A 23,854-nucleotide genomic window follows, 5' to 3' on the forward strand; every position below is an offset into this window, starting at 1 on the left:
AATGTAAAATGTTTACTGATATGTTATGAATTAAAATTAAGGAACGCAACTTAAGGAATCATAGAATATCGCCGGAATTCTTATGAAGCAAATGTAGCATAATAAAATGATCTACATTTATTGTACCTTCGTATAAATTTTTGATATTGAATGTAACTATGATAAAATTCGATATGCCTAATAATGTCCCCTCTTTTCTAGTAAACACAAAGTAGACTAAAACGCTCGATGTGGTCTGTAAAGTTAGTATTTAAGTATAGCCTAGTCCACAAACACTGCCCATCGCTATGAGTGATGCGCTTCTCCGGAACCCTTCAGTAAATTTGCTGGCAATATATTGATTTTTTTCCCCTCCGCGGATCCCTTTAAGCAGTAGTTTATTTCATGCAGGTACGAGATGAGAGTGCTGTGTGGGGATATTTATTGTATTTTCTTTCATTTTACAGGAAATATCTATTAGTTGCGTATGTCTGTGATTTCTGAGACACTTAAATGAGAAATGAAACTAAAAGATATGGAATAAGCATCTTAGGTTCTAAGTAGTAATACTAGGTGTTGTTCGCGGTTTCGCTCGAGTGGAAAGCCTACTTACCCGTTCATTAAGTCCGTGATATCTATTATTATGTATCGAATTTAGTATTTAATAAATACATATAATTCTATACCATTCGAGCAACTTCCCATTTAATAAAACATGGTCCAGTAAGCAATCCAAGTCTTAAAGTAGCATATGTGGTATATCAATTTATCAATATCATTCGGGTGTCTGCGTGTACTTCTAACAAAAATCCAGTTTTACAAACTCTCGAATTTTAATTATGATGAGATTATTAATTCAATGGCTGTGTCACGTGGTAGAGATATTTATAACCAAACAAGTATCAATATGATACAAATTTTCGCACAGAGATATTATATCGAGTATATTTTATTAAGGAGTACAGTATAACGTCTATATCGGTCTATTTGTCTGAACTGGGTAACATTTACATGCAATGATAAAATGTCTTTAGTTATATAAGCGACTTCATTTAAATAATAATCGCATATTCTCATGTACCTTAATCATAAGTCGCACTATATTTGCTTACGTGATGAATAAAGCATTTTATTTATTTATTGTTATTATTTTGCAGTCGGTGTTGCGACAAAAAAAGTTGTGGAAACCGAAACGAAACTCCATCGGACCCTGTCATCATCGATCGGTGAGTAAAGTTTATAATAATAATAATAATATCAGCCCTGTATTATATACTTGCCCACTGCTGAGCACGGGCCTCCTCTACTACTGAGAGGGATTAGGCCTTAGTCCACAACGCTGGCTTAGTACGGATTGGTAGACTTCACACACCCTCGAAAATTCCTACAGAGAATTTCTCAGGTATGCAGGTTTCCTCACGATGTTTTCCTTCACCGTTAAAGCAAGCGACAATTCACAAATAATACACACATAATTTTTAAGAAAAGTCAGAGGTGTGTGCCGGTGGGATTTGAACCTGCGGACATTCGTCTCGGCAGTCCGTCCCACAAACTAGGCTATCGACGCTTTTTTGAGTAAAGTTTACAACAAGGAATATAGAGTCATTTTGACATTGGGTCAATATTAACACACGTACTCGTTTCTACCTCTGCTAACAGTGACAAAAACATCCACAAATAACGAATATATTTAACAAAAATCCCAACTTTACTATTCTGATTATTGTGCGCGTGAGTGTGTTTCTAACTGAAAGTGTGATGTCGCTGGAGCAACGAATTCGCTTAGAGTTGTAGTAGAGTCATTAGGTAAGACGTGTAAAAATTAAATTACTTTTATTGATATTTAGTTATTCGAAACTTACACTTTTTATTATACATCTAGAGTAACTTATAGTAAAATATTGTTTTTTAAGAAATAAGTATGTAATTTTATTTAGTAACACAATGTGAAAATGACCCTTAATAGTAATATTATTCATACATGAAACGCTATGCAAATAATTACAATTTAGAAATGAATGCAAAAGTAAATCAAATAATGAAACCATTATCGAACGGTATCAAACAATCCAAAGTTGTTGATTTTCGCGCGCCAATTACAGCAATTCATCTGTGGGCATGACGGCGATCTCTAAACTTTGCGCGCGGTAATGCATTTTCACGATACAAAAAACTTCGCGTCTCCATTCCTACATAAAGGTGAAGGTGTAATTTCAAAGGGTATTTTATGTACGTAGGGTTAACCCGTTTTATAGAAAGTAATATTTCGCTAACATAATGTATTTTTGTGGTATTCTAAATACGTGTAGTTAATACAGCAGAACACAGGCAAATAAAAAATATATTAATATTTTATAGTCTGTACGCAATTTATTAAAATATTGATGCAATCTTATTAAAACGTATTCTTGTTCGATTTATAAAATATTTGCGTCTTAACCTTATATTTGTCGCCATAAGGTGGATCAATCAACGAGCATGGGATCAATTCTTGCTATAACTACACCACAAAACATCAGAAAAAAACAAAAGCCACCCAAAATTGCGCCGATCACACGCTGAGTCATTCATAGAGATTCGATATAGAACAATTTGAGCGGGAGGAGCGTGGGCTAATCAGGCTGACAAATATCGATATTTGAATAGAGCACTGTGCGGGCACTGTTTGATAGGTGAGGGGCTCGCAGCACTTACTCAATGCTTTTTGTTTTTCCTTTTTCGGGAATTCAATAGAGATAGGCGTCTCTCGTTTATACGTTCGATATTTGAAATTTAGGGGTGCTGGATTTTTTAATTTTAAAATTAATTCAAAACTTATATTTACCTTATTTTTTTAATTATGACCACGGTATTTTGAAATGTATTTTAACACGTCTATCTCTCCAAACTTAACAGATTACTGGATATTATAACAACAAACATTTTGTTATAATATCCAGTATATTGAAGGCAGTCATTAAAATGTAACTGATGACTACTCTGTATTATAAGAAATATTTCAAAGGTAGCTTATAAATATGCTCTAAATTTGTAGCTCAGCTTACATGCTCTATATATGCTCTACATTTTTAATTACTCCAAAATTACCAAACTTATATTTGAGTATTTCTCAAAATATATGTACGCAACGAAATAGTTTTTACGAAATATTGTTACGAAATTTTCTCTACTCTGTCTTTTTTTTGTTTTTCATAATAGATTCGTTCTATCAAATAATATATAATGAATGTTCCAGGTTAATAATAATACAATTTATAAATTATAATCGAAAAAATCGTTATAACATTTCAAAACCTATTTCGTTACGTTCATTTATTTTAAGAAACACTTTTTAATTAATGCAACAACATAACATTACTAGCAACCGCCAACCCTATATCGTCAAACGTCGCGCGTTGGTTTTGTAATTCGCTCGATTCAAATTTTTTCTACGTTGAAACAAAAAAATCAACGACGGGCCTTTGTGCCAACTTTCCTTTGCTTTCGACGCATGAAGTTGATCGTGGAAATAAACTGAACAGCCACTGAACTTGGATTTTTAACGTTTGATGTAAATTAAACTCCGTTCAAACGTGTCCGCTTCTCATTACGTACCGGTGTGAGTTTTTTTACAAAGATTTTACGCTGATTATTATTCATTGGTTTTTTGTATTGTATGATTGGTTTTTGAAGCATTGATTTCTCTTTTATAAATTAATCTATGACATTATTTAAATATGTAGATTTTTTTAGATATATTTTGTATATTTCAGTTTAGGTAAACATGACGGAAAGCCGTAACTGACTGAGTAGAAGCCAAGGATCGCTATAAACAACAGCGTATCATTGTAACAGATACAATCCATCAGGCCAATGTACTGCCTCGCCCATCCACGTACACACTCACCAACTAATGTGATAATTGAAATTGTGCAATTGCGTGCGAAACGTCCAACACCGAATTCATTACAGCCGTATTTTTCGCTATTTTCTTTTTTTCTGCACGGCCAGTATACGCGATATGATACCTTTTTGTTTGTTTAATCATTTTACGCGATGAGTCATTTAATCGGTTTGTATAAGCATGATTGTGTATTCAAATATCTAGGAATACTTGAGTTTATTGCTTAAGTCGGTAAATAATTTAGATGATTGTAAATTTGTGAATGTATTAAAAATAAAATCGACAATACCAATAAAACGTCAGTTGAAAAACGAGTATGACTCCTTTAAAAAAGAAAGACATAAAATCTTTCTCCCAAAACAGTAATAAAACGCATCCAACAGACGCGTGAGTGAGTGAACATACAGATTAGATTTCATGGTACAACCGTTGAAAAATGTAACAAAACGCTAAACCATTTGGGTATCGATAACATGGCGAATAATTGACGTAAAGGTAAAAGCGGGCAACAATCCAGAACCCTACGAATCAGCAGCAATTTGTTAAGTGGATTTTTGCCCGAGACACGCTCGCGGCTCGTTGCGCTCCTGTACACAATTTCATTATCTCTGCCTGTCTGCCCGCGGCCGACTATACTATTAACTTACGCGGTGCCCTGTACAGCTATGGAAATTATTTGAAATTTATTTTCACTTTTTTGATGTTCTTTTTTTAAAATGCTTTTTGTGGTCATCATTATTTTATTAAACGTTAAAATTATTTTTTAATATGTTTTTTTTTTAAATATCGAAGACGATATTTATTTTTTTTTATACTGGCCAGTATTTCCAACGTAAACGATGATATTTTATTTGCTTGTCATGTTCTATTGAAAAACATTATTGCAACGAGTTTTGTTGCATGTCAATGTCAAATGTCCATAGATTATAAAAAGTAGAGGAATAAACGTTATTATTTATGTTTAAAATTTTAAACCGCTAAAATCCGATGCACCCCAAAAACGTTACTTATTCCATTACACAATTTACAAGAACCGAGTACTTTAGAAGATGGACATATCAAATCAATTCGTGCCCACGCAATCGGGTCCCCTACGCAATCACTTAAGAATTTTATGAACCGTAATGATTAAGATGTTTTGTCGTGTTTTACAATGACTGAGGGTCGCAGTAACTCGTTAAGCTATTTGTGTTAATCATGTTGTGACTAGAATATCTATTAAAGGATTAAGTATGTATCGGATTATAAGAGGGTAAGTAAGTTTTTGAATAAGTGGAAATAACCACTAATTATTTTAGTCTAAGTCTGCGTTTTTTAAGTAAATGGTTCAATTTCCTTTTGTGTAGTGGTCAATATATTTGTATAATTTATTAATTATGTTTGCCTACTGTAAGGAGATTCAAAAACATATAAGTGCAAAAAAAATCCGATTTACGATATATTTATTAAGAAAAATGTAAATGTCTTGGTAAAGTTATGACTCGATGTTGAAAATTGTACATAAGATCTTTGAACAACTCAGTACTGTGGTTCTCTACCTCTTATATTTACCGCGAATTGAACGTTAAAAATTGCTTTTTTAATGATAGTGGCAGAGAATCCCGATCGTCGTCGACATATGGCCAGCATCTATACTACAATGGGATCTTTACACCCTATTACGGGTGCGACAAAATCGATTCCCAATTCAATATGACCCTCGTGTAGTTGATAGAGACATATTCACTGTATTGATGAACTGGAAACATTTAATACGACATGTTTATGGCTTTATTTACGGTAGGTAATAGTAAGGAACCTGAATGTGCTAAGTCTATTTATTATTAAAACTCTTTAGAATATTATTCTAACTATATAGAGCGAGTTTTGAAAGGTTTCATTGATAAAGAAGGCAAGCAATATGACAATAGAATCATAAAGAAAAATATTTTAAAGAAATTCAAAAATAGAATACGTGCCGAACGTGAACATAAAACACATTTTATAATTGAAGACATTACCGTATAAAGCGGTAGGTTTGGTGCAGTTTTCTGGTGATTTTCGGTCTCGCGAACGTAGCGCGAATCACGGCTATTATATTATCTCATTAGACACGGCGCGGGTGCGCGCCTCTTTCTCCTTCGCGCCAAATAAATTCCCCTTTTGGCCGCTCAAATCTCTATTATTTTTTTCATGATACCAGTATCTTAGTGTTCTAAAAATAATAGCATTATTTGAATTTGGAATTGTATTGTAGCTTTGTCGTGTTATGTTCAAAATTTAGCGTTTACACTTACGTACAATAGAGTTGATTCTTGTTTGCACAGGACGTAACGGCTGAACTAATTTCAGTACAGGTTTAACTATGTTAGGTAGAGCTTAATAAACATATAAAAAAATCAAATTTCTCGTGGACGCAGAAATTCCATAGATAAAACAACTGTAACAACTACCTACGATGCGTTTACAATTTTCATGACCTGTAATTCTCACAATCCAATAGTAACACCGGAGCTAACACGGTATTTATGAGGCCCAGAAAGCGGGTGTCAACTTAATAAATTCATATTACAAATAGTTTGCCACCAAGTTTGTTGGAGCGCGACCTCCGAACGGCTCGGCTACGGTAAAACTTTCTATAACTTTACAACTCTTTATTAATAGCTTTAGACTTTACCTTACCGACTATAATTTAAACGAAGAAAACTTAATATCCAGCTCATACTCCGCTAACAATTACACACTTAAAAGCATTCCAAACGCCAGTAAACACGATACAAATCAACCAAATCAGTACAAAAAGGCGGTGGCGTAACAAAGAATTCGGCACACTTACAACGTAATGTAAACCAAAAAAGAAAACTGGTCCCAAAAGCATACCCTTGGGGATAGTGTAGCGCTCCGCCGTCCCGATACAGACACGACGACTGGTGATTAGGCGTCTTATCCACGAGATAGCGACAGAAACTGTGCAAGACTTAACAACTAGGACCGTTTTCATATTCCCTCCGACCAAGCATTTTCTTGCGCCGACTTATCTAATGCCACTCGGTGTTCAGCTTAAAATTCCTACGTAATGTAAGCGGCTAACTTTCGGAGCTTATGAATTTTATCCTTAATATTAATTTTGACTGGCGTATTTTATTTATTCAATTTGGTAGTTTAAGACTCAAAATATTATAAATAATGTATGCTATTAATTTAGATATTAGAGGCTCTAAGGTCTGTAAGTTTTTAATAGACACGCAAGGTATGAGACCAAGTGCATCGATATAGCGTTTACAAATTCTAGTCTCGGATGGTTATTCCATATTATATTTATGAGAAATAAATCAAAATTGGTTTTCAGTTCTGGCGATTGGAACCATTACACCTATTTCATGGCCTTATTAAGTACCCATTAAACTAACAAAACGATACATTCCTGTTCATTTAGTTAAGGAATATTCAAACAGGTCCCAATTAGAATATGTTGCACATAATTCCACGACTTTGTGTTAATTATTACTTGTTACTGTAACTTCAATCATCAGATAAGGAGTACAGATTCAGTATATCCATCATAGGAATTATAACTTTATTTCAAGATAAGTGGTGGTAGATTTCTCATATGTGAGAGTCTGCCTGGGTATGTATCGCAATGTCTATTTCTGCCGCCAAGCAACAGTGTGTAGTCACGGTTGTGTTCCTGTTTGAAGAACATTGTAACCAGTGTAACTACTGGACATAATAAGACTTAACATCTCATGTCTTAGGATGGCGAGCGCAGTGGAATACCAAACAATACTTTGTAATTCAAGTTGTTGGATGATGTTTCTACTGTTTATGGACGGTTGTGTCGCTTACCATAGGACGAACGGCAAGCTCGTATCGTCATTTAAAGCAATAAAAAAATACAGAACTCATTTTTGCGCAGCTAGTCAAATTACTGCACTAATGAGATGTCTGATTCGTGATTTATATTCGTTGCCCCCTAGTTTTTTCTCGATAAATCCGGGTGACGATCATAAATTGAAATATGATAAAGTTGGTAATAAGGCCCAGTAGTGCGCACCCTCCATATTAGCTGCTTACATTACGTTGCTCATGAACATGCCAATTTAACATTAGACTTTTTATTAATAAGGTTTTTTTTTTCAACTGATAAGAAGACTCGAATGCCTAATGGTGAAGACCATCAATACACGTAAACAGTAGCCAGTAGCCACACTATCCACAACTCTAACGTTAAGTCTCTTAACATATTGATTACATTGCCATTCTGACCGAAAATAAAATACTGCTTCCAATCTGATGCTTAGCAGCAGAAATAGACTACAAGTACCTACTCAGAAAAACTTTTGCATGCGAGAGTACCAAAATAAAATTATGCTTACCAGCAGAAATGGACTACGAGTGCCTACTCAAAAAAACTTTTGCATACAAGAGTACCCAAACCTATTCACGAACATCACATCCCTGATAATGATTCTTACTCCACCCGTAATTATCATTTTTATTGCATACTTATCTTAGCTCGTTTTGTCGGCCATGTTCGGGTCTTCTATCTCAATTCCGACCTCATTTCCGATTCCAATACGTGATTCGTCGGTTCGCAAATTATTCGGTGAAAATTCACCATCTCGTTAGAATGTGCGAACCGGTCGGGCGCGGCGAGCCAACCGCTTGATAAATTGTCTGGAATAATAATGATGAATTGCAACTAGCCTCGATCCCGTTGGATCTATATAGCGTTTACTTTATAAACGAGTGATTAAATAAAACTGCGGAGACATGATGTGTGAATGTTGATATTTATGTTGCAATAAGTTTTTGGATAAATGTAGCCGTTAATAAAAAAAAGGTTAAGTGCTCTATGCGGTTTAGGCACATTATGGTAGAATCTATCTTTATACAAATAAATTACTAAGATATATTTAATAAACCGATATTTACGTAACAGTTTGAATTGGGGAAATAAATTATATTATTTTAAGATTGGCATATTTATTAAATAAATGATATTCTTTTCCGAATATAATATCTAAATTAAATTTAATTCGACGTTTGATATTACGTAGAGCTCGGCAAAATTACTTCAAATTAGCGACAAATCTATTAAGAATGGGACGTCTCGAGCCCATTTAATTAGTGACGGGGTTTTATCATCCCCTCTTTGCTTCCATTCGTTCAGAATTTCAACCGTAATACGGCCATATTGTCGAAGCTTAAATAATATTGGACGTACCTAATAATAGAAAATTTCTCGAAAAGAAAGCGTATTTTTATTATGGGCGGCATGTTTCGGATTTCGCCGTAGATATCTGGTTTTGTAAGTGTTTTCATTAAGTGCGGTCATAAAAGCGGTTATGTGGAAGCGTCATTAAATTTAAAAACAAATTCATTGGTGACATATCTTTTGAAGCTCACACCCACTGTTAATACTGGGTAGCGTAGTAAAACAAACTAACGTTAATTGTTGCTTTTATGATGACATCGCGTGAGCTGGGGTCAGATGCCGAACAAATTGTTACTTTTATCCTATGACTTGAATGTATGACCGTTTGGATGTGGCATTCGGTTTAAACGTGTCTTATTTGAGCGTATATATTTATGGTATTTATTGTGGACTAGCTTTTGCTCGCGGCTTCGCCCGCGTGAAGGTGTTTTCCAGGATAAAATTCCACTGTTTGATAAAAGTCTTGCTACATATTTTCCCGGTACTTATAGGTTCAAACTAATTTTATCCCCAATCTATAATTTCAGTTCAATCAGTCGAAAATCTAAGAACATTTATACAAACTTTCATCCCCTATTTTATCCCCTTAAGGGTAGAATTTATCAAAATCCTTTCTTAGGGGATGCCTACGTCATAGTAGCTTTATGCATGTAAAGTCTTAGCCCGATCCGTCCAATGGTTTGGGCTGTTCCTTGATATATCACTGTCAGTCACCTTTGAGTTATATATTATATTAACAACTGAAGTTAGCTAAAATTGAGTTTCTCGAAGCCGGCCACTATTTATGTACTTTCACTTTTGTTGAGTTTCAGAACGCGATATTAGATCCTCCAACGCGCACACGAATTTGAACTTTATGCAGCGGTAATAAATTACAAATTGACTCTCCATTTTATTTAGAAAACGTTTGTATGGGAAATAGAAAAATGCTGTTTTGAGGATTTTCCCGGCAATTATTCGAATTTTTCTCACCTTTTAAACCTTCCCTAGACCTCCACGAATAATTCAAGACCAAGATAAGATAAATCCGTTCAGCCGTTCTCGAGTTTTAGCGAGACTAACGAACAGCAATTCATTTTTATATATATAGATATATGTTTTGAAATTTTAGCTGTTTTTTTGAGTATTGCATTATTATTAGACAATAAAAAAAAGTATTTTTCTTTCTGAATGGAATATTTTTAGTTTGGCGGGCCACTCGCTGAAATAAATTTATAATAATTTGTCTTAGAACCAAATTAATAATCTATAGTGTCAATCAATGACTTCCATCGTTGACAATAAAGTTTAAAATAACTACATAAATAAATAACTCCATAAAACTAATTTAAATGTCTAAAGTTTGAAAATAAAGTGAAAATAGGAAAACTAACTCTCCATTAATAAAATTAAGAGCTATGTTTCCTTATCCATCAATTAAAAATTAATATCCAGACATATCACGAAAAAAGCAAAACATCACTTAAATTCAATTTATACGAGTGGCTTATTCATTTACTTATCTAGATTTGAATGTAATCATGCCTTTTTACTTGATTGATGGCCTCTTCAATCTTCAATTTTACGTTTAACTAATTGAAGTTCACCAAATCAACTATTGTTTCACCGTATGTGTCCATTAAGTTGATGATAGTGATTATTTTAATGTGGGATTTTTTTTTTTCTATTTGTCGTTTTGTTCTTGATTGTGTTTTATTTTTGTTTTTTATTACTGATTAATTTAGGATGCTATGGTTTCATATACAAACACTAAGATCATTGTTAAATAAAAATTAGTGTTAATCGCGGTTAAAATTACCGCTTTATTAAAAAATAAATATTTTGTTATCGTTATCCTATTAACATATTATATAAATGACTATTTCTCAAAATAGATATACGTAACGAAATTATATTACGACTTTTTCTTCCTCATCAGTTTCTTTTTAATACATTCGTTTTACATATTATTTTATAGAACGAATTATTAAGACGAACAAAAAAACAGATGACAGAAAATTTCGTAAAAACTATTTTACGAATTTTTCTGTCATCTATTTTTTTGTTCGTCTTTACGTACGTTACGTACATTTATTTTGAGAAACACGCTGGCTAACCCAGATACGCATAACTCTACCCTACATACCTACTCAGTTATAATTTTATTCAATGTAAATTCAAAACAAGCTCAAACTTATCTCTGTTTACACGGGGCATATGCACAGAGCTGTTAGTGCCCCAGCCGGGCTCGGCAAGACGTCAGCGCATTTAAGCGCCAATTAATTATTAAGGAACACTGAGCTCCTTCCTTTGGCTCTTTGACGGCGACTGTACAACAATGTGGCTGCTTCTAGTGATTGCCCGCTTTGTAAATTGCATTACAGTGATTTGATTATGTTTGTTTATGTGTATTATTATGTGCTTGTGTGATTTTATATTTTTTTGTATAGTCATGGGGATGTACAGGTATATATTTATATGTATAGGAGTTTCTTTTTGCCTTTCTTCTTGGATATTCATCGCTTAGGTAGCTAGTGAAAGGCTGGTAGGTTAGCTAGGCTAGGGCTCATATCTTCACCGGTGAGGATCGCGACAGGTTAGCCTTATTTTTCCCCCTAATTGCCAACCCGAACTGGTTACTTTGTTTTATCTTGTGCCTTGTATTCCTTAAGAATTTTATCCCTAATTAAAAATATCCGTACTTATACAAGTGATCTTAAGTGTTATTCAGAAATAATAATAATTATTCTTATAAATTGTTTTGACGTATCAAAAGTGCAACTTTGTTCGCCTACATAATAAATAAAGTATTTTATTTTATTTATTGTGTGTACTTATGCTTTTATATATAGTTATGGAGTACTTTTTTATGGGGGGCGAATTCGTTTTGCAATTACCGGCGTTCTAATCGATGGAGATCTTTAAGAGCCGTATAGGTAATAATAAAAAAATCCCTATTGACCTAAACGGCTATCAAAAGCTTTCCTTCGATTAGAATGCCTGTAATTGTTAAACTACTAATTTAGCTCCGAAGACGGGATATAACCTCCTGACTATAGTTTTAAATAATTATTCTGAACAGTATTCTTGTAATAAATGCATAATATAATTAAAAGTAATAAGCGTTTTATCATTTTAGTTTTTAATGATTTCATGTAAAAGAGAGTCAGGGATTATGTAATACACTGATTAATAAACTTTATTGGTTAAATAAATTGTTTTAATAGACCCATGAAACGAAAAACCCTTAAAAATATTAACATCAAGCGGAGTTTTCGGAACTTGTATCTCGCACTATGATTTATGATGTCACAGATTTCTTTACCAGGAAAATATACAAGTTTTATATCACCCTTAGTTTATCTTAATTTTAGGAGAGTTCGCGTTAAAACATCTGTTTAACAAATTAAGTCAATTAAGGAAATAACGATAATTAAAAGAATCAGGCGTGAATGCATGAATTATGTAACTAAATTTATGAAAAATTTGTATACACAAAAAAAATATTTTAATTAAAAAATTCTGTGTTATAATTTTTTACATAAAATATGAACAATAAAAATCTTATTGTATTCCGTAAACACAAAAAAATAATTTAATTAAAAATGAAGTATGATATATCTTGTTTAAAATATGAACAATAAAAATCCAAATAGAAAGCCTGAGTTGCGCACATGTGTAAGAATAGAAAGTGCTTTTAAAGTGTATTTCGGCAAATATGTAGCGGGGTCGCTTTTGATGGAAGCGCGTTCTTCAATTGTCAATTCTAAATCCAATTTTCACTTTATATTGCTAGTTTCACACGTCGAAGGGTGCGATACTATGAATAGATACATGATGGTGCAGTGAAGGTCGAGTTAGTATAGCGACTGTGATACGTACCGTTTGAATTCATTACCGTTTTTGATGTGTCGAGAATTTAATGCACAATTAAACCTTTTATCTCTTAAGGGGTAGGCAGAGGCGCAACTTGTTATACCTACTTTTCGCCATTTGTATTTCATCCCATGATGGGATAACAGCCTATCGCCATATCGGGCACAAATTCCAGACTCAGGGCTGATGATGAATAGACAAATCTATATCACTGCCCAATCCGGGATTAAAACCCGAGACATTAGTGCGATAATCGTTCCGCAATACAACTTTGTCACCGATAATTTAAGGAAGATATTTTTCGAATTAAATAACCTACACAAAATATACGTCTTGTGTTACAGATATTAAGAACTAATAGCTTTGGGTTCCATACAGTTAAATTTCATCCCAACGCATTCAGCCATTTCAGCGTTTACTTTTATACAAACATTCAAACTATTCACAAACTTTCGCATTTATATTAGTCGTTTCCGTAGTATTATTTCAATTAGGGCATAGGTACAATCTAGTCTTAATGTAATTTAGTGCTTAAGTATTATTTATAATGATTGTGTTCTGTGTTATGCCTTTTGTTAAATAATAAAAAAAAGTGAGTTAAGTAAGATGTAAAATATAGAAATTTTGTATAAATATTTGATGATAAAACATGAGTTTTTGTCATAGGCGTTATGAAACAAAAATAAATTCAGTTACATATCGAGTGGGGAGACTAAATTGCATTGAGCTACCTATTAACGCCTTGTCAGATCCGATTTCGATTTTATACATTTGATAAATTGGATATATTGCACCCGTGGAAAGAAATGGCCGTTAGGGTGGACTCTTGTGTCGACTATTAACAATAACATTATTGTACTTAATATTTTATATGGGTATAGTTATTAAAATCATACGTTATAATAATATCAGCCCTGTACTATATACTTGCCCACTGCTGAGCACGGGCCTCCTCTACTACTGAGAGGGATTATACCTTAATCCACCACACTGCCCTAGTGCGGATTGGTAGACTTCACACACCTTCGAAATTCCTATAGAGAACTTCTCAGATGTGCAGGTTTCCTCACGATGTTTTCCTTCACCGTTAAAGCGAACGATAAATTCACAAAGAATACACACATGGTTTTAGAAAAGTCAGAGGTGTGTGCCCTTGGGATTTGAACCTGCGGACATTCGTCTTGGCAGTCCGTTCCACACCCAACTAGGCTATCGCCGCATTAATCATACGTTATGTAGATAGTTAATTAGACATGATAAATTATACGACGTGTTAAGTGACATCAAACGAAATTGTTTCTAATATATTCTTATTTTTCATAGACAAAATCATAGTGCATAAAACCATAAAATTATTGTGAATATAATTACAAAGAGATAAGATCAACAGCCATGGCGCAGTGAGCGAGTAGTTGACACTTAGGCAATCAAGGAAGCATGTTCGATTTTTAAATTATTAATACATATTAAGATCTATAAGTATTTGCTTCGGCTCGGCAAGAAAAAAACTCGCATCATCTCGATATTCATTTCGTAAAGAGGTTCAACTATGACGTTTATATAAATATATTTATTTAATTGCCATCAGATAAAGTCTTTTATCTACAGTTGAACACTTATACCTAAACATACAACACATTGTCCTATTTGTTTTCGTTTGCGTAACAATTTTTCCCGTTGTCACGAGGAGTTAATGAAAGAATTAGCTTTCATTACATCTGATACGATTCCTTAAAGGGATTCCCGAATGAAGACGAAGTGCCTTCGTAACCTTTCGAATGGGCGGTATCGATGCGAGAGGTCGCTTATCTGTGATTAGTTTTTTACACGTATAAAATGCCGGGACACGTTCAGTATAAATGTTTTTACGATTTTGATTTTTATTCATGGAAAGATAAGATTGTTTTTTTAATATTTGATTTTTCTTAACCTGTTAGGGTATGACTAACTAGAAGCCACATGCTAAATTGGAAATATTATATTTATATATATTTAGGATTTTCTAGTGTAGATAGTCTAACAATATCAATTAAGCACTGTACATATTAATACACGTCTAATTTCCAACTACACATAAGTGTGTTTACTTTGTTAACTTAATATCAAATCTATGTATTAAGCCTAGTTATTCCTCGTATATTTCGACGTTCTATATTTAAAATAATGCTATAAAATACATGACAAAATGTGAGTATAAATGGGCTTTCCCAAAGTGAACTGAACTCGGAACTTTCAACCCTAATGCATTAATTAAGTCGCACCGATCCCCGAAATCGTCTAGAAACTCACTCTGTTTAAATTAGTGCGGTATTCATTTTCTTTTTTTAATTCGTCTTCCAAATTCAAATAAGATTTCTTTTTTATTGTGCCGGGCCGCATAAAAGGGTAGACCAGGATTCGTCGCTCGGGCTGTTCGCTTCCAAACGCTAATTCCTCCTCGTTCCCTGATACTGATTGGACGATATATTTAACAATGGTACCGACACGCTCCTCTGCGAAAAAATACATCTTACGTATTTCCTTTTTTTCTTAGGATTCCTTTATTTTCTTATTTTCTACACTCCGCCGCGACTAAAGGTCAGATAACGCCGAGGGTGGTACAAGCGTTAATGATACTAATACCAATTAGTGGAAGGTTGGGTTTGGCTTGTACATTTTTGGTGTTTAGTTATTCGCTTTACCGACTGTATAAGCATATTACGATGTACCCAGCCCATGGAGGGTCTTAACGGGAGGTCGTTTGCTGCGCTGCCAGCCTTCTAAGATTAATGACATTACGCCAAGACAGTTTGTAAGAGACAAAACGTGACAAAAAACTGACTTGTAATTAAGTTGATTGTAATAGTTTGTCGATATTTTGATTATTATTAAGCAATTATAGACCTAAGTGATATTGAAAATATGGTATAATATGTGTTGTTTATTTGGCTGCACTTCTGCGAGTCCGAGTGCGACTTCACCAGCCGACAAACGTAACGTGGGCGCTGGACATCATAAAATATTTAACTCATATCTCGCAGAGCGGTCCAAATATTATCGACTTGCCTATAAAACGGAAAACTGTAGAGTAAGACAGATATACATAATAAGGTTATGTAAGACAAGGACGCGTGCACGGTTATTGTACGATCTTTGGAAATTCGACGGAAACGTTTGGTTTCTTTTCCATCGCTTTTATCGTGGTCGTTATATTTTGATAGAGCAGTTTGGTAAGATCGCCGATATAACGTTTATGTTTTGGTTTTCGGCATACCTTTAGAGTGGTTTTTGTTCTACGTTAGTTATTGTTGCCGTAAATATACATTGAAGCCCGTGTAACCACTGGACATAATAAGACTTAACATCTCATACCTCAGAATGACGAGCGATGGAATACCAAACAATACTTTGTAATTCAAGGTGTTGGATGGTGTTTCTACTGTTTATGGGCGGTCGTGTCGCTTACCATTACATACCATTAGGCGAATGGCGAGCTCGTCTCGTCATTCAAAGCAATAAAAAAAACCACTGGCGAAGAGTCCATATAACTTCCTTTTTCCCTTTAGTAATTTATGTAAAATCTAATTATCATTAAAACAATTTTCAGACCACATTTATGTATATTAGTACCTATATGTTGTGTCGGGTTCTCTTTCGAAAAACTTTACCCTTTTTCAATGGTAAATACTATATTATAAATGCGAAAGTTTGTAAGGATGAATGTAGGTATGTTTGTTCTTCTTTCACGAAAAAACTACTGAACGGATTTGAATGAAACTTGACAGTAATATTGTTTATACATCAGGGTAACACATAGGCTACAATTTATAATTATTGTGTGTAATTTGGTCATAATATAACGATACATATCAAGTAAGTCGCAAAAAAATATCCCGGAAAACTCCTTCACGCGGGCGAAGCCGCGAACAAAAGCTGTATTTTATAAAAGAGTAACATATTAATAATCGTGCAATGTTAATCCCTGTGATTTACATTCTGAGATGCATGGCGCATGTACGATCACGCATAACTGTATAATATTGTGTTTGACTACAAAACATACCTACTGTATTATAAGCAATAACATAAGTTTTACAAAAAATTTAATAGTACTACATAATGACGTCAGTATCGGGTACATGTGTTTACGAATCACGTAAACTAAATCTAAAATTACAAATATGAAATAGTAAAAATATAGCATATTATGAGTCAAGTCAGGGAAGAACGTAAATATGCTTACCTTAAAAGTTACCAGTGATAAATACTCTGCAGGGCTCACGAATATAAAGCACTTAGTACAGTCACAGACACAAATGGATATTAGATAATTTAAATAATTTATTACATTTTTTTCCATCGAAAGTAACAGACGATATAAATTGTTATAAAAATATCTAAACTTATTCTTTTATTCAAAACATTGATGTAGAAATTAAAATTTAAACCTCCAAATTCATGTGAAGATAGTATTGCGCGTCGCTTAAAAATTCGATAGATAAAACCAGAAATAGTAGTTTCTAATATAATTAGTATAATTAATTATTTATAATAATAATATGAGAAATAGTGTTTTTTTATTATGGCCAGTCACAATGGTGACTGATGTCACGTGACTTCACTAGTCCTAAGGCCCTATTGGTCCTAAGGAGTGTGACTTTGCCGGATCATTACAACAGTATTATTACCATGTACGCTATCCAGGCAGATATCAAACATCATGCACATAGCCTCTTACCAATTACCTCTGCTTTAGAGAGACTCGAGTCTCATAAATTTGAGGTGAAAGTATTTGTGAGTGCGAGTGTACAAGTGCCACAATAACTCAGCAGCGGGTCCCTCTTGCGGATATGATACAGTGCGCATTGCAGTTACGTATATTTTTCCATTGACGGTCAAAACATTCGATGTTTATGTGCGACAATATGGCCATTACCAGTCTATGTAGATTTAAGATGTCCGGTCCTCGTTTAGTATCAGTTCCTGATATAAAAAGAGACTTAAAGCGTTTATTGAGTCTTAGAATTCGAGATGAGTTGAAAAGGTTCTCGAAGTATAAAAATTCCTCTTATTATTGACATAGAGATCTTTTTTAGGTTAAAAATGAAAACGCTGGTACAATATCTCACTAGTATTCTGTAGCATGTCTAGACTGCTTCCTGTGCGGAAAACCAAAAAGTTTCCGATTCAATTATAGATAGAACAGCGTATTTTGAAAACACATTGTAAATTACTAAAGCTCAATAAACGCAAACTATAGTATAATCCTCTGCAACAACGTATGAAAATACGCGTCCGCGAATTTCCCAATAATAAATTATACTTCTTGTCCGCTTACCTCGGGTTAACCGGCTTTTATAAACTACCCGGGTAATTTATAACTATTACCCGGCCGAAAACGATCACGTGATATCACTTTATAGCGTATTCACCGGGTAAATATGAGGGAAGCTTGTAATAATATTTATCCCTGCGTTGTGCGTATGAATATAAGGTACATCGACATTTTTATGGGTTACGGTCAATGTGAGGGAATTAATTCGTATGGGGTTTATAGCTGTTTGGAAAACATTTTTCTAATGTACTATAAAATCTTTAGGGTACTTTACATGGTTGACTTACTTTTAGAACCCATTCATTTTTTGGATCTAGATAAAGTATAGAGAATTCAAACACCACGAGATTATTTCATATAGACAGTCTTTGTTAAGATCTAAGATCACACAGAGATCTGTTTTCGGATGTGATGATGGTACCTATCCCGGAATGTATTAGATTTTTTTTTTATATTTAAAAACCTGTATATTTAGTACCTACGTTCTGCAATAACGGATTTCTATTTCATGTGATCTGTTGATTTTTGTTACATTAGTTACAAGTTAGTACAAGTAGGTTCTGTATAAGCAAAATATCAAGTATACATTCACTAGTCCGCTAGCAGAGACTGCAATAAAGTGGTGAACTCGATTAAATATAGCTGATGAATTATAATGACAAATATTGGCACACAGTAATGACACAAAATACTACCGACTAACATTTTTTATACGGTCACGCTAAACTGACCCCAATGCACCTGATGGTAAGTGGAGTAGGGTCCAATAGAATGTCGACTGACGAGAGACGATTATCCCTCGACAGTCGACACAATTATGTCGGCCAGTTGGAACCGGATGTAATGATGATCCAGGAACGCGACACACATGGGCCTATATGGCGGGTTTTAACACCTATCAGAAAATATAATCATTCCGCGCATAGAAGAAAATTGCGATGTCGTACAAAATTGAAAGTAATTAGCCATACGGAAATGTTCTAACACCGACTAACACATTGAAAACAACGCCAACTATCTAACCTATAATACCAGAACTACGTACTAAATGTAATCGCACTCAATATCCTTTGTTCACTTTCAGACTCATTAAAAAGGCGATGCAATTTAATGAGTTGATAGTGTGCGTTAACCCTCCGCTACGTTTGCAAATACTGTTCCACAACGCCAATTGATATTTGACTCTACGTAGAGGGTATAAGGTTGAGATTATTTTGTATTTTTATAGCCAGTATCGGTATGTAGGGGTCGAAGATTAGTGGCACACGCCTACTCGCCGGAGCGCTGAGCGGCTGATGGCGCCCAGGAGTGTAGTTACAATTAGACCGGTGCCCACAATGAAGTGATGCCCGCGTAATGTTGCCTCTTGTCTTTGTATGTTGATTGTGCACGAAAGAGGTCGATACGTTTGTACTACTGTTCGTTGTTACGTTCTAGTATCAACTAACGCCTTATGGATATTACAAGCGGTTTACATGAGCGTTTGGGAAGCGGAGACGGTGTGAGGTGGAATATTAATTTGTGATGGTGTAGCGCATAGGTTATTGTTTTTGGGGGACATGTTACTCTGTTTGGCTAGTTTGGATAAATAAATACATAGAGTTAATGTTGATATTAACTTTAAATAATGATGATATATGCGGCGATAGCCTAGTTGGGTGTGGAACGGACTGCCTAGACGAAATTCCGCAGGTTCAAATCCGAAGGATATACACCTCTGACTTTCGAGAATTATGTGTGTATTCTTTGTGAAATATCATTTGCTCTCACATACTAAGACCCTGTTCAGATGAAAAGCATTATATGCGCGCTAACAACTACCTGTAATTTGATGGAGCTGTTGTGGTGACGCGCGTTTATCGCGCGTCAGACATACAATATACGTGTTGGTGTTAACACGCGTTGTACTGACGCGTGTTTATCGATCCTTTGAACGGTGATTAAAGCTTGTTGTTAAATAGAAATGAACAGTTAGTTTTTTTTTTAATTATTGCTTTAATATTTGTAATAGGTATCTAGGATAAAAACAATTTAAGTTATACCTTAGCAAGCAATTTTAAGATAAGTGCGTGTATTTTCATTATTTCTATTAGAAATTCACAATCAAAAGCAAAAGATAACAAGAAACAACATTATATTAGTGTAATAGAGGTATTTTAGGCGAATTCCACTTCGACAGGTACGTCGGCAGACTTTTTAATGGAACGCTATTTTTAACCGACTTTAAAAAAAGGAGGAGGTTATTAATTCAAAGTGTTTTTTTTTAAATCGTATTCTGGAACCTTTGTTTACATTGTTAATTGTAGAATAGATATATAAGTAATTAAAAGAAATTGATGTCAGGTATTGTGTTTGTTTAATCTACAAAATATGGTTTGCATCACCAAGAACATAACTTTGATTACATTTTATTTACTTACTCTTTTATGCACATAATTTTTATTAAATTTTATTTACCTACTAAGTTCATTCAAGAGTAACTGTTCGCCAATAACTGAATATAATTTTCAGCAAAAGTAAAAACGATGATTATGATAATAAATAATTAACATCGAAATGAAACTGTTTTCCCTCCTTAAGAGAGAAAATGAAAATATACAAAGCCGCGATAAAATTCGAAAATTAATTTTATTTCGATATTTAATATTCTCGTAAACATAGATATCATTAAAAAAATAGAAGGTACACCATTTTAAAAAGTCCTTAAATTCTTCTAATCCGAAAACAACAGATATTGCCAAAGTACAAATCTTTGTTTACATTTTTTACTTCCCTGATCGCTCGGGAGGCTATCTCCCAGGACAGTTCTTTAGGTTACGTGCCTGCGGTCTAGCGGGAGGCGGGTAAAGGCGCTTACAAGCCGCGAGCGATTGCCCCATCGCAACCAGTAGGTATATTGTCAATTGGAAACTACTCGGCTCCGAGAGCCAAGCGCTTTTAGATTTGAAAGAGTACGTTGTGTAGTGTACGCGAGGTTTTCAGATACTGTTGGTATTATTGAATGATTTGCAATATAAATGTTACAAATTGAGCCATACGTATGTTTTATAAGAGTATAGTGGTAATGGGATATTTGTATTATTTCATGTTAAGTTAGGTGGTAGGCTTAGATAGTACCTTATACAAGACTTTGCTAAAGTCTATCTGCAAGTTTCTGCCGCTAAGTGGTGGTGCAAAAACATTGCACTATATTATGATGTGTATTTATAGATATTTTGAGACTTAACATCTATAAGATAATGTCTCAAAATCATGAGCGCCGTTCATAGTACAGCTTGTGAATTAATGTCGCTACTATTTGTAGGTAATCGTGCTGTTCAAAATCAAGCGCTCAAGATGTTCTCTGATATTTCCGTTGTAATTACTAAAAATAATATTGTGTAGAAATTATTGTTTATTTATGAAAATTAATATTATATTATTTAAAATTACTGCTTCGGTAGCGTAGTTATATAACAGTATGACTGCAGTGCTGAGGTCTGGAGTTCGATCCCTGTGTCGGACCAAGTGAATTAAGTTTTTCTACTTTAGTATCAGCCCAGGGTCTCGAGTTTATGCCCGCTATAGCGATAGGCTCGCCACTTATCACATCATGGGGCGGAATACACACGGCGGAATGTGGTTGCAGCAGTTCCACCTCTGCCTACCCTTTTGGGGATAAAAAAATGGTGATATATTATTTAAAATTGAGCATCGATTACAAAAAGAGTTAAAAAATGTTTATACATATACTTGCATTCTCTGTAACTCGTGCGTATACTATGCGGTGGGCTATGAAAAGGCGAGGTTTTATCGCGTTGCCATGGCGACGGCGGGATGCTACGTCGCCCGCGATACCCTCCTCGTACTCGGCACATTGGAAAAACTACTACAGTGCTTTATATTTACTGCCACTCGATATACCTATGCGTATATACAACATGATATGAGATGTGAAAGCTTTCGGTGCCATTGTACGTTTTCAATGTAGAGCTTTACTTGTTATTTGTTTAGTGACGGTTAGTGTTTTTTTACTACTTTTGCCTACTATATTCTTAATAACTACTATTATTATTTAAAAGATGGCCAATTATGTGGAGATCTGTAAACCTGTTATTATTATTTAAAAGATAGCCAATTATGTAGAGATGTTTAGATTATTAGAATTAAACATATAACCGTGGGATATATTTAGATAAAATTTGACACACAAATACAACAAGTTCTGTAATAATATAACATAGACTACTTTTTTCGATAGAGGCCGTAAACGCAAGTCGCGAGAAAATATTTAAATTTCGTTAGTGTAAAAGTTTCAATACAAGAGTACATGTTTGTTGCGGATTTCTAATCACATTCTATTTGTAATTTTAAACTCCTATTAGGGTACAAATTCTATTTTCCACTACCTAACTTTTAAACACAAAACTTAAGTCATTAAAAGTTAACGGTATATTAGTAGGTATATTGATTCTGCATTCTATAAGTTAGATATATACACTCCAATCTGTATTGAAAATTAGTACGCATTGAATAAGTATATCGAAATATTGTAATATCATTTGTTTTATAATGAATTAGTTTATAGTTAAAAGTGACGATAGCCTAGTTGATTGTGGAACGGACAGCCGAGACGAATGTCCGCAGGTTCAAATCCCAAGGGCACACACTTCTGACTTTTCTAAAAAAATATGTGTGTATTCTTTGTGAATTATCGCTTGCTTTAACGGCGAAGGAAAACATCGTTAGGAAACCTGCATACATGAGAAATTCTCTATAGGAATTTTCGAGGGCGTGTGAAGTCTACCAATCCGCACTAGGCCAGCGTGGTGGACTAAGGCCTAATGCCTCTCAGTGGTAGAGGAGACCCGTACTCAACAGTGGGACAGTATATAATACAGGGCTGATATTATATTATAGTTTATAGTTGATAGACTTTCTCATATATTCAACCATACATTAATTAATGTGAGAAACGAACGTGTAAAACAGATAGTCAATAATATAAAAAAATATATATACTTCACTATATAATGATATTCTTTGACTTTGTTTTATTTCTCTTACTTTGTTTTAAGGCTCGTCTACGCTATAAATTTTCGAATGCAATTCCAAATATATTTACTCTCCTATTTAATCACAATAGGAGTGGTACATGTTTGCGATCGGGCAGGGGCGTTGTTAACCCTTGAATTTAGTACACGTTGAAATATTAACGCCTGCTGTAGAAGCACGCGGAAAAACAAAGTCGAAAACTGGCACCGTTATGGGCCCGTCGCATGTTGGCCAAAGATTAAGTGTAACTTGTCGTTGGAGACTTCAGAAGGGCTAGTTCGCTGGTTTCTTGATCTAAATATTTTTATATAGTAGCAAAACCTTATCTATGGTCCCCTAGAATAAACTTACACACACCGAAACGGTTATTAAGAGTTCTGTCTTGTCGGAAGTTTGAATAAACTGTGCTTCAGTGCTATCCCTTATATGAAATGAAGATGTAATGTTTTTTGATATGTGCTATTGTAACTGTAAGAATTGTGGATAAATATATAAACTCTCTATTATTATATCATCATATAAAAATAGAGAAAGAAAATAAGATATATAAATACATCTATTTATATATCTTATTTGTGAATATGCAGTGATC

The 23,854-nt window shown here is 34.2% G+C and overlaps 1 protein-coding gene across 2 annotated transcripts in view; it reads left to right on the forward strand.

Moving 5' to 3' along the window:
- Nucleotides 1-1,136: 1,136 nt before the first annotated feature.
- Nucleotides 1,137-23,854, forward strand: part of LOC115441977 (transcription factor collier) — a gene marked incomplete at its 5' end in the record, with an annotated part of 42,739 nt that continues 20,021 nt past the window's right edge. For both annotated transcript variants that reach the window (XM_037440292.1, XM_037440293.1), the window contains 1 exon segment: nt 1,137-1,205. In XM_037440292.1, the coding sequence (XP_037296189.1) occupies nt 1,137-1,205 (69 nt within the window).

The sequence above is a fragment of the Manduca sexta genome, chromosome 19 (genome assembly GCF_014839805.1).
Source record: "Manduca sexta isolate Smith_Timp_Sample1 chromosome 19, JHU_Msex_v1.0, whole genome shotgun sequence".
In the NCBI taxonomy this organism is placed as follows: domain Eukaryota; kingdom Metazoa; phylum Arthropoda; class Insecta; order Lepidoptera; family Sphingidae; genus Manduca; species Manduca sexta.